The sequence below is a fragment of the Oncorhynchus mykiss genome, chromosome 6, assembly GCF_013265735.2.
Source record: "Oncorhynchus mykiss isolate Arlee chromosome 6, USDA_OmykA_1.1, whole genome shotgun sequence".
Taxonomy (NCBI): domain Eukaryota; kingdom Metazoa; phylum Chordata; class Actinopteri; order Salmoniformes; family Salmonidae; genus Oncorhynchus; species Oncorhynchus mykiss.
This window is the reverse complement of record NC_048570.1, coordinates 99533923-99546355: the sequence shown is the minus strand read 5'-3', so window position 1 is coordinate 99546355 and position 12433 is coordinate 99533923. Positions and strand designations below refer to the sequence as shown.

Below are 12433 nucleotides of genomic sequence, written 5' to 3'. Positions count from 1 at the left end.
TGGTAGATAGTAACGGATCTGGTAGATAGTAACGGGGCTGGTAGATAGTAACGGGGCTGGTAGATAGTAACGGCTCTGGTAGATAGTAACGGGGCTGGTAGATAGTAACGGGCTGGTAGATAGTAATGGCTCTGGTAGATAGTAACGGGTATGGTAGATAGTAACGGCTCTGGTAGATAGTAACGGGGCTGGTAGATAGTAACGGGGCTGGTAGATAGTAACGGCTCTGGTAGATAGTAACGGGGCTGGTAGATAGTAACGGCTCTGGTAGATAGTAACGGGGCTTGTAGATAGTAACGGCTCTGGTAGATAGTAACGGGGCTGGTAGATAGTAACGGGGCTGGTAGATAGTAAAGTTGCTGGTACATAGTAATGTTGCTGGTAGATAGTAACGGCTCTGGTAGATAGTAACGGGGCTGGTAGATAGTAACGGCTCTGGTAGATAGTAACGGGGCTGGTAGATAGTAAAGTTGCTGGTACATAGTAATGTTGCTGGTAGATAGTAACGGGGCTGGTAGATAGTAACGGGGCTGGTAGATAGTAACGGGGCTGGCCCAGCTGCTAGGAGTGCTTGGGTTTTGTTCTTACTTTACCTCACGTCTTCTTTACCTCATGGTTCTAAAGCAACACACCTGATGTCATGTCATGAAAAACCATCTGGCCTTAATGGTGATATATGCTCCTAAATCTCCACCGGTACAGAAGAGGACTGGCCGCCCCTTTACCAGGTAAAGCCAGGAGAGGACTGGCCACCCCTTTACCAGGTACAGCCAGGAGAGGACTGGCCACCCCTTTACCAGGTACAGCCAGGAGAGGACTGGCCACCCCTTTACCAGGTACAGCCAGGAGAGGACTGGCCACCCCTTTACCAGGTACAGCCAGGAGAGGACTGGCCACCCCTTTACCAGGTACAGCCAGGAGAGGACTGGCCGCCCCTTTACCAGGTACAGCCAGGAGAGGACTGGCCACCCCTTTACCAGGTACAGCCAGGAGAGGACTGGCCACCCCTTTACCAGGTACAGCCAGGAGAGGACTGGCCGCCCCTTTACCAGGTACAGCCAGGAGAGGACTGGCCACCCCTTTACCAGGTACAGCCAGGAGAGGACTGGCCACCCCTTTACCAGGTACAGCCAGGAGAGGACTGGCCACCCCTTTACCAGGTACAGCCAGGAGAGGACTGGCCACCCCTTTACCAGGTACAGCCAGGAGAGGACTGGCCACCACTCTGAGCCCGGTTCCTCTCTACCAGGTACAGCCAGGAGAGGACTGGCCCTCTGAGCCCGGTTCCTCTCTACCAGGTACAGCCAGGGGAGGACTGGCCCTCTGAGCCCGGTTCCTCTCTACCAGGTACAGCCAGGAGAGGACTGGCCCTCTGAGCCCGGTTCCTCTCTACGAGGTACAGCCAAGAGAGGACTGGCCACCACTCTGAGCCCGGTTCCTCTCTACCAGGTACAGCCAGGAGGGGACTGGCCACCACTCTGAGCCCGGTTCCTCTCTACCAGGTACAGCCAGGAGAGGACTGGCCACCACTCTGAGCCCGGTTCCTCTCTACCAGGTACAGCCAGGAGAGGACTGGCCACCACTCTGAGCCCGGTTCCTCTCTACCAGGTACAGCCAGGAGAGGACTGGCCCTCTGAGCCCGGTTCCTCTCTACCAGGTACAGCCAGGAGAGGACTGGTCACCACTCTGAGCCCGGTTCCTCTCTACCAGGTACAGCCAGGAGAGGACTGGCCCTCTGAGCCTGGTTCCTCTCTACCAGGTACAGTCAGGAGAGGACTGGCCCTCTGAGCCCGGTTCCTCTCTACCAGGTACAGCCATGAGAGGACTGGCCCTCTGAACCTGGTTCCTCTCTACCAGGTACAGCCAGGAGAGGACTGGCCCTCTGATCCCGGTTCCTCTCTACCAGGTACAGCCATGAGAGGACTGGCCCTCTGAACCTGGTTCCTCTCTACCAGGTACAGTCAGGAGAGGACTGGCCCTCTGAGCCCGGTTCCTCTCTACCAGGTACAGCCAGGAGAGGACTGGCCCTCTGAACGCGGTTCCAGGCTTTTCTACCTCTGGTGACCAGCAACTGATCCCCTCTTTATGGTCTAATATATTTTAAATGGAAAATATTGTTAGTTTACATTTACTGACCTACAGGATATCAACATAGCCTTTAACTGTTATATAAAATAACTCAATTCAGTTTTAATGGTGGGATATTAAGCAATTCCTTCTCCCCCAGGTGATCAGCGTCCTGACAGTGGGGAGGAGGGGGAGGACAGAGGGAGTCGACTCTTTGTGTTCCGTCTCCGAGATGCTGCTGTCGTCAAGCCGTACAGACACGAATATGTCGGCAGAGCATCATCACCCCAGGGCCAATCAGGGACAGGCACCTCTAACTTGGAGGAAACATGCAACCTGTATTTCCAACAAAGGTTTGTTTACAGGCTCAGCTCTGTTTAAGAACGGATTTATTCAGCCTTTCTAGGTGCAGGAACAACTGTCAGTCCAACTGCTATTACTGTACCTACAGCTAAACGCCATTATCACAATAATATGTTGTCTTTCCAGATCAGTTTGGACTCATCCAGACACACTTCAAAATTAATCTCTGATTGTTTGTTCCTGTTAAACACTAGTTGCTGAAACAGAGTTGATGACATCAGAGTGTGAAACAACCGGCATTTAATACTGTGTTAGGTTCTAAATAAACAGAGTACAAACTAACGGTAGGAAAAGCTCAAACCAAATGTATTCACCCAATGGGTCAGACAGCTGAACAGACAAAAACGTATTTAAACAAGCACTGGAATTTACCCTTCCTCCTATGCTGAGTCTCCTCCTTGCACATCTGGACAGCCAAAACATCTCTGTTGCTGGACAGGACTTTAGTGATGCCTGTTCTTTCTCACTTCATCTGACCTCGGCCCAAATCCCTCACTCCTCCCCAACTCACGGCCGTCCTGTTGACTCGTCCCAGACTGAGGCCCTTCTCCTTTCCATAGGGTACCTGGTGTCTAACAATAACATGTTATGACAGAATGTAAATGTTCTGCATCCCCCCTCTCTCTCCCCCAGTAACATGTGTAAGCATATTTCAAGTTTTGAAGTCAGAACCCATCAACAGTATGTCAGTGGTCTAGTTATAACATCAGGTGGTGACGTCATATGGCATGGAATTGGTCTGATATAACATGAAACTAGGAAAAGCTGTGGCACATCTGAATGGGCTTGTTGCAGGTGCCTGGGGGAATAATCAGAAACTCTAATGAAAAGAGAGCCACACACACTGCTTTTACCAGTATGACTTGGGTCAGTGTTTTTCAAAGCTCCTCGGGGACCCCCAGACATTTCACAATGTTGTTGTAGCCCTGAACTAGCTCAATGATTGACCTAGTCAAGGGCTTGATGATTAGTTGACAAGTTAACTCAATGATTGACCTAGTCAAGGGCTTGATGATTAGTTGACAAGTTAACTCAATGATTGACCTAGTCAAGGGCTTGATGATTAGTTGACAAGTTAACTCAATGATTGACCTAGTCAAGGGCTTGATGATTAGTTGACAAGTTAACTCAATGATTGACCTAGTCAAGGGCTTGATGATTAGTTGACAAGTTAACTCAATGATTGACCTAGTCAAGGGCTTGATGATTAGTTGACAAGTTAACTCAATGATTGACCTAGTCAAGGGCTTGATGATTAGTTGACAAGTTAACTCAATGATTGACCTAGTCAAGGGCTTGATGATTAATTGACAAGTTAACTCAATGATTGACCTAGTCAAGGGCTTGATGATTAGTTGACAAGTTAACTCAATGATTGACCTAGTCAAGGGCTTGATGATTAGTTGACAAGTTAACTCAATGATTGACCTAGTCAAGGGCTTGATGATTAGTTGACAAGTTAACTCAATGATTGACCTAGTCAAGGGCTTGATGATTAGTTGACAAGTTAACTCAATGATTGACCTAGTCAAGGGCTTGATGATTAGTTGACAAGTTAACTCAATGATTGACCTAGTCAAGGGCTTGATGATTAGTTGACAAGTTAACTCAATGATTGACCTAGTCAAGGGCTTGATGATTAGTTGACAAGTTAACTCAATGATTGACCTAGTCAAGGGCTTGATGATTAGTTGACAAGTTAACTCAATGATTGACCTAGTCAAGGGCTTGATGATTAGTTGACAAGTTAAATCAGCTGTATTAGCTCTGGAATAGTTCAAATACCTTGAATGGCTGAGAGGTTTAATACGTGTTGGCCTGTTGTATTGGGTCCCAAGGAGAGGTTTAAAATGTGTTGGCCTTGGCCTGTTGTATTGGGTCCCAAGGAGAGGTTTAATACGTGTTGGCCTTGGCCTGTTGTATAGGGTCCGAAGGAGAGGTTTAATACGTGTTGGCCTTGGCCTGTTGTATAGGGTCCCAAGGAGAGGTTTAATACGTGTTGGCCTTGGCCTGTTGTATTGGGTCCCAAGGAGAGGTTTAATACGTGTTGGCCTTGGCCTGTTGTATTGGGTCCCAAGGAGAGGTTTAATACGTGTTGGCCTGTTGTATTGGGTCCCAAGGAGAGGTTTAATACGTGTTGGCCTTGGCCTGTTGTATTGGGTCCCAAGGAGAGGTTTAAAACGTGTTGGCCTTGGCCTGTTGTATTGGGTCCCAAGGAGAGGTTTAATACGTGTTGGCCTTGGCCTGTTGTATAGGGTCCCAAGGAGAGGTTTAATACGTGTTGGCCTGTTGTATTGGGTCCCAAGGAGAGGTTTAATACGTGTTGGCCTTGGCCTGTTGTATTGGGTCCCAAGGAGAGGTTTAAAACGTGTTGGCCTTGGCCTGTTGTATTGGGTCCCAAGGAGAGGTTTAATACGTGTTGGCCTTGGCCTGTTGTATTGGGTCCGAAGGAGAGGTTTAAAACGTGTTGGCCTTGGCCTGTTGTATTGGGTCCCAAGGAGAGGTTTAATACGTGTTGGCCTTGGCCTGTTGTATTGGGTCCGAAGGAGAGGTTTAAAACGTGTTGGCCTTGGCCTGTTGTATTGGGTCCCAAGGAGAGGTTTAAAACGTGTTGGCCTGTTGTATTGGGTCCCAAGGAGAGGTTTAAAACGTGTTGGCCTTGGCCTGTTGTATTGGGTCCCAAGGAGAGGTTTAATACGTGTTGGCCTTGGCCTGTTGTATTGGGTCCCAAGGAGAGGTTTAAAACGTGTTGGCCTTGGCCTGTTGTATTGGGTCCCAAGGAGAGGTTTAATACGTGTTGGCCTTGGCCTGTTGTATTGGGTCCGAAGGAGAGGTTTAAAACGTGTTGGCCTTGGCCTGTTGTATTGGGTCCCAAGGAGAGGTTTAATACGTGTTGGCCTTGGCCTGTTGTATTGGGTCCGAAGGAGAGGTTTAAAACGTGTTGGCCTTGGCCTGTTGTATTGGGTCCCAAGGAGAGGTTTAAAACGTGTTGGCCTGTTGTATTGGGTCCCAAGGAGAGGTTTAAAACGTGTTGGCCTTGGCCTGTTGTATTGGGTCCCAAGGAGAGGTTTAATACGTGTTGGCCTTGGCCTGTTGTATTGGGTCCCAAGGAGAGGTTTAAAACGTGTTGGCCTTGGCCTGTTGTATTGGGTCCCAAGGAGAGGTTTAATACGTGTTGGCCTTGGCCTGTTGTATTGGGTCCCAAGGAGAGGTTTAATACGTGTTGGCCTTGGCCTGTTGTATTGGGTCCCAAGGAGAGGTTTAATACGTGTTGGCCTTGGCCTGTTGTATTGGGTCCCAAGGAGAGGTTTAATACGTGTTGGCCTTGGCCTGTTGTATTGGGTCCCAAGGAGAGGTTTAAAACGTGTTGGCCTTGGCCTGTTGTATTGGGTCCCAAGGAGAGGTTTAATACGTGTTGGCCTTGGCCTGTTGTATTGGGTCCCAAGGAGAGGTTTAAAACGAGTTGGCCTGTTGTATTGGGTCCCAAGGAGAGGTTTAAAACGTGTTGGCCTTGGCCTGTTGTATTGGGTCCCAAGGAGAGGTTTAAAACGAGTTGGCCTGTTGTATTGGGTCCCAAGGAGAGGTTTAAAACGTGTTGGCCTTGGCCTGTTGTATTGGGTCCCAAGGAGAGGTTTAAAACGAGTTGGCCTGTTGTATTGGGTCCCAAGGAGAGGTTTAAAACGTGTTGGCCTTGGCCTGTTGTATTGGGTCCCAAGGAGAGGTTTAAAACGTGTTGGCCTTGGCCTGTTGTATTGGGTCCAAAGGAGAGGTTTAAAACATGTTGGCCTGTTGTATTGGGTCCCAAGGAGAGGTTTAAAACGTGTTGGCCTTGGCCTGTTGTATTGGGTCCCAAGGAGAGGTTTAAAACGTGTTGGCCTGTTGTATTGGGTCCCAAGGAGAGGTTTAAAACGTGTTGGCCTTGGCCTGTTGTATTGGGTCCCAAGGAGAGGTTTAAAACGTGTTGGCCTTGGCCTGCTGTATTGGGTCCCAAGGCGAGGTTTAAAACGTGTTGGCCTGTTGTATTGGGTCCCAAGGAGAGGTTTAAAACGTGTTGGCCTTGGCCTGTTGTATTGGGTCCCAAGGAGAGGTTTAATACGTGTTGGCCTTGGCCTGTTGTATTGGGTCCCAAGGAGAGGTTTAAAACGTGTTGGCCTTGGCCTGTTGTATTGGGTCCCAAGGCGAGGTTTAAAACGTGTTGGCCTGTTGTATTGGGTCCCAAGGAGAGGTTTAAAACGTGTTGGCCTGTTGTATTGGGTCCCAAGGAGAGGTTTAAAACGTGTTGGCCTGTTGTATTGGGTCCCAAGGAGAGGTTTAAAACGTGTTGGCCTGTTGTATTGGGTCCCAAGGAGAGGTTTAATACGTGGTTTTAACACGGGGTTTTCTACAGTAGTCTGTTGTATTGTGTGTAATAGTCCTGGGGGTTTTCTACAGTAGTCTGTTGTATTGTGTGTAATAGTCCTGGGGGTTTTCTACAGTAGTCTGTTGTATTGTGTGTAATAGTCCTGGGGGTTTTCTACAGTAGTCTGTTGTATTGTGTGTAATAGTCCTGGGGGTTTTCTACAGTAGTCTGTTGTATTGTGTGTAATAGTCCTGGGGGTTTTCTACAGTAGTCTATTGTATTGTGTGTAATAGTCCTGGGGGTTTTCTACAGTAGTCTGTTGCGTACAACTGCCCTGGTTGTGTGTCTGTGTATTGTGTAATTGGTGATTTCCACAGTACTCTATTGTATATACTGTAATTGTTCTGGCTTTGTGTGTTTGTCTGTATTGTGTTTCAGGGTTCAATCTGTGGAGGAGAGAAACAAAGTCATGACTGAGACATGGAACCAGCTCCAAGAGCATGCCGCCATGGTGCTCTTACAGAACTGACAGCAAGTTGTTACCATCTAACAGAACTGACAACAAGTTGTTACCATCTAACAGAACTGACAACAAGCGGTTACCATCTAACAGAACTGACAACAAGCGGTTACCATCTAACAGAACTGACAACAAGCTGTTACCATCTAACAGAACTGACAACAAGCGGTTACCATCTAACAGAACTGACAACAAGCGGTTACCATCTAACAGAACTGACAACAAGCGGTTACCATCTAACAGAACTGACAACAAGCTGTTACCATCTAACAGAACTGACAACAAGCTGTTACCATCTAACAGAACTGACAACACCCTGTTACCATCTAACAGAACTGACAACAAGCTGTTACCATCTAACAGAACTGACAACAAGCTGTTACCATCTAACAGAACTGACAACAAGCGGTTACCATCTAACAGAACTGACAACAAGCGGTTACCATCTAACAGAACTGACAACACCCTGTTACCATCTAACAGAACTGACAACAAGCTGTTACCATCTAACAGAACTGACAACAAGCGGTTACCATCTAACAGAACTGACAACAAGCTGTTACCATCTAACAGAACTGACAACAAGCTGTTACCATCTAACAGAACTGACAACAAGCTGTTACCATCTAACAGAACTGACAACAAGCTGTTACCATCTAACAGAACTGACAACAAGCTGTTACCATCTAACAGAACTGACAACACCCTGTTACCATCTAACAGAACTGACAACAACAACTTGTTACCCTCTTACAGAACCAACACCATGTTACCCTCTTACAGAACCAACACCCTGTTCCCCTCTTACAGAACCAACACTCTGTTACCCTCTTACTGAACCAACACCCTGTTCCCCTCTTACAGAACCAACACCCTGTTCCCCTCTTAATGAACCAACACCCTGTTACCATTTTACAGAACCAACACCCTGTTACCATCTTACAGAACCAACACCCTGTTCCCCTCTTACAGAACCAACACCCTGTTACCCTCTTACTGAACCAACACCCTGTTCCCCTCTTACAGAACCAACACCCTGTTACCCTCTTACTGAACCAACAGCCTGTTCCCCTCTTACAGAACCAACACCCTGTTACCCTCTTACAGAACCAACACCCTGTTACTATTTTACAGAACCAACACCCTGTTACCATCTTACAGAACCAACACCCTGTTACCATTTTACAGAACCAACACCCTGTTCCCCTCTTACAGAACCAACACCCTGTTACCCTCTTACAGAACCAACACCCTGTTACTATTTTACAGAACCAACAGCCTGTTCCCCTCTTACAGAACCAACACCCTGTTCCCCTCTTACAGAACCACCAGAAGCAGGACATTACCACGGCCACATGTCTTCCGTCACTACAAAGACTGACACATGAAAACCTACAGGATATATTGATTGAATACTACATCTCCCTCAGCGTAACCTTTGTTCTTCCAGGTTGGCATCTTGACTTTTAGGAAAAGCGGTAATGGAAGGTTTTACATTATTAGGTTTGATGTTAGCATATGTTACAGGCAATAATGTATGGGTTCTTACATCTGCTTTCTTAGATCCACTGAAGAATGGACCATGCTTTGATAGGGCTTTGAATAAATTGGGAGATTAAGACTAAAATGTAAATACAGTGTCACAACCAAGTGTCTCACACCAAACAAACGTTCCTTATATTGACAGGGTGTTCTGTCTTAGCCCAACATCTACATCCTTCTGAGGTATCATGCCTCAGAAGTCTCCAATATGACTATTTATTTATGAGAAAACCTAACCCTGTCTTCGCCCCTTATCGAAGGTAATGTCACAGTCCGCTCTGCTGAGCATGACACTTTGTGTCCAAGGAAAAAACAGATTTTCAGTTTATCCCTCTACTCTTCTCACATTCACTTAGCTATGGAACATCATCTTTCTCTGACAACCATGTTTCTGTAAAATAATACATTATATTGTGTCCTAAATGTGACCGACCGCCTTGAATCGGCCTAGGGGACACGCAGCCCGCGTACAGCAGTTGGACAGAGGGAGATTCCAGCTCAAAGCACTATACTTGTACGGCTCCGGTTACCTTGGATAAAGAAGGACTTTTTTAAAAGAACAGTTTTCTTTAATATTTCTTAGACAAGAAGATACAACAGAGATCCAGAGGAAACTAGAATTGCCCATATATAGATGCCTTGTTCAAAACAACTGGGAACTCTTGGAAAAAGTAGGAGTTGGATGACCAATGTTCAATTAGATTTTTCCCAGTCTGAGTTTTTTCGAGTTCCGAGTTGATTTGAACGCGGCAAGAGTTGCAATCTGGTCTCGAAACTCGATGATCAACTCTTCTTAGCCACACAGTTTATATTCTACACATACACGTAATTTACAGTCCAGCAAATGGTCACAGCTGTCTGCCATTCCTGGGTTGGCCATTAACTGCAGCTCAAAACCAGCTCAGAATCCGTTACCCGTTCTAACTTCAAAACCAGCTCAGAATCAGTTACCCATTCTAACTTCAAAACCAGCTCAGAATCAGTTACCCATTCTAACTTCAAAACAAGCTCAGAATCAGTTACCCATTCTAACTTCAAAACCAGCTCAGAATCAGTTACCCATTCTAACTTCAAAACCAGCTCAGAATCAGTTACCCATTCTAACTTCAAAACCAGCTCAGAATCAGTTACCCATTCTAACTTCAAAACCAGCTCAGAATCAGTTACCCATTCTAACTTCAAAACCAGCTCAGAATCAGTTACCCGTTCTAACTTCAAAACCAGCTCAGAATCAGTTACCCATTCTAACTTCAAAACCAGCTCAGAATCAGTTACCCATTCTAACTTCAAAACCAGCTCAGAATCAGTTACCCGTTCTAACTTCAAAACCAGCTCAGAATCAATTACCCATTCTAACTTCAAAACCAGCTCAGAATCAGTTACCCATTCTAACTTCAAAACCAGCTCAGAATCAGTTACCCGTTCTAACTTCAAAACCAGCTCAGAATCAGTTACCCATTCTAACTTCAAAACCAGCTCAGTCCCCTCCCCCTCGCGCTTGCTATTGATGGAAACAGACTGAACTCTTGCTCTGCCCAATCAAACTGCCCCGTTTGTGCCATCTGCCTAGGCATTGACTGGTAGCGGTAAAGGGCCTGGGCTAAACCAATACAAATGTTCAGACTTTTGAACTCTGTATTGTTGGGAAAGGGCTTGTAAGGAAGCAGTTCACGGTAAAGTCTACACCTGTTGTATTCAGCTCATGTGACAAATAATATTAGATTGTTGATTAGACCAGATCTTTCATGCACATTGCTAGATATTTGACTCAAAGTATTTCTGGCATGTTTCACAGGCTCTGACTGTATGCTCTATATCAGCATTCATATTGGGCCAGAATAACACTGCTTCTGCACGTAATTTGGATTTTTCAACCCCTAGATGGCCCTCATGTACAGTGGCAAGAAAAAGTACCTCTTGGAATGTACTGGATTTCTGCATAATTTGGTCATAAAATTAGATCTGATCTTCATCTAAGTCACAACAACAGACAAACAAACAGTCTGCTAAAACTAATAACACACAAATTGTATTTTTCTTGTCTATATTGACTACATCATTTAAACATTCAGTGTAGGTTGGAAAAAGTATGTGAACCCCTAGGCTAATGATTCTACAAAAGATAATTGGAGTCAGCTAACCTAGAGTCCAATCATTGAGATGAGATTGGAGATGTTGGTTGGAGCTGCCCTTGGAAATACCATTAATACATACTGTATTAATGATACCAGGGTAGGTTTATGTTATTCTATAGACCATACTGTATTAATGATACCAGGGTAGGTTACTTTATGTTATAGAATAACATAAAGTAACCTACTCTGGTATCATTAATACAGTATGGTCTATAGAATAACATAAAGTAACCTACCCTGGTATCATTAATACAGAATGGTCTATAGAATAACATAAAGTAACCTACCCTGGTATTATTAATACAGTATGGTCTATAGAATAACATAAAGTAACCTACCCTGGTATCATTAATACAGTATGGTCTATAGAATAACATAAACCTACCATCATTAATACAGTATGGTCTATAGAACAACATAAAGTAACCTACCCTGGTATCATTAATACAGTATGGTCTATAGAATAACATAAACCTACCCTGGTATTATTAATACAGCATGGTCTATAGAATAACATAAAGTAACCTACTCTGGTATCATTAATACAGTATGGTCTATAGAATAACATAAAGTAACCTACCCTGGTATCATTAATACAGTATGGTCTATAGAATAACATAAAGTAACCTACCCTGGTATCATTAATACAGTATGGTCTATAGAATAACATAAACCTACCCTGGTATTATTAATACAGCATGGTCTATAGAATAACATAAAGTAACCTACCCTGGTATCATTAATACAGTATGGTCTATAGAATAACATACAGTAACCTACTCTGGTATCATTAATACAGTATGGTCTATAGAATAACATAAAGTAACCTACTCTGGTATCATTAATACAGTATGGTCTATAGAATAACATAAACCTACCCTGGTATTATTAATACAGCATGGTCTATAGAATAACATAAAGTAACCTACTCTGGTATCATTAATACAGTATGGTCTATAGAATAACATAAAGTAACCTACCCTGGTATTATTAATACAGTATGGTCTATAGAATAACATAAAGTAACCTACTCTGGTATCAATAATACAGCATGGTCTATAGAATAACATAAAGTAACCTACTCTGGTATCATTAATACAGTATGGTCTATAGAATAACATAAACCTACCCTGGTATTATTAATACAGCATGGTCTATAGAATAACATAAAGTAACCTACCCTGGTATCATTAATACAGTATGGTCTATAGAATAACATAAAGTAACCTACCCTGGTATCATTAATACAGTATGGTCTATAGAATAACATAAAGTAACCTACTCTGGTATCATTAATACAGTATGGTCTATAGAATAACATAAACCTACCCTGGTATTATTAATACAGCATGGTCTATAGAATAACATAAAGTAACCTACCCTGGTATTATTAATACAGCATGGTCTATAGAATAACATAAAGTAACCTACCCTGGTATCATTAATACAGTATGGTCTATAGAATAA

The 12433-nt window shown here is 44.4% G+C and overlaps 1 protein-coding gene across 1 annotated transcript in view; it reads left to right on the top strand.

Moving 5' to 3' along the window:
- LOC110525059 (WD repeat-containing protein 93) overlaps positions 1 to 8922 on the top strand; it is a 70509-nt gene extending 61587 nt beyond the window's left edge. The window contains exons 14-15 of the mRNA XM_036981711.1: positions 2228 to 2420; positions 7208 to 8922. Coding sequence (XP_036837606.1) covers positions 2228 to 2420; positions 7208 to 7298 — 284 coding nt within the window. The 3' untranslated portion in view covers positions 7299 to 8922. The remainder of the gene's footprint in view (positions 1 to 2227; positions 2421 to 7207) is intronic.
- The last annotated feature ends 3511 nt before the right edge of the window (positions 8923 to 12433 follow it).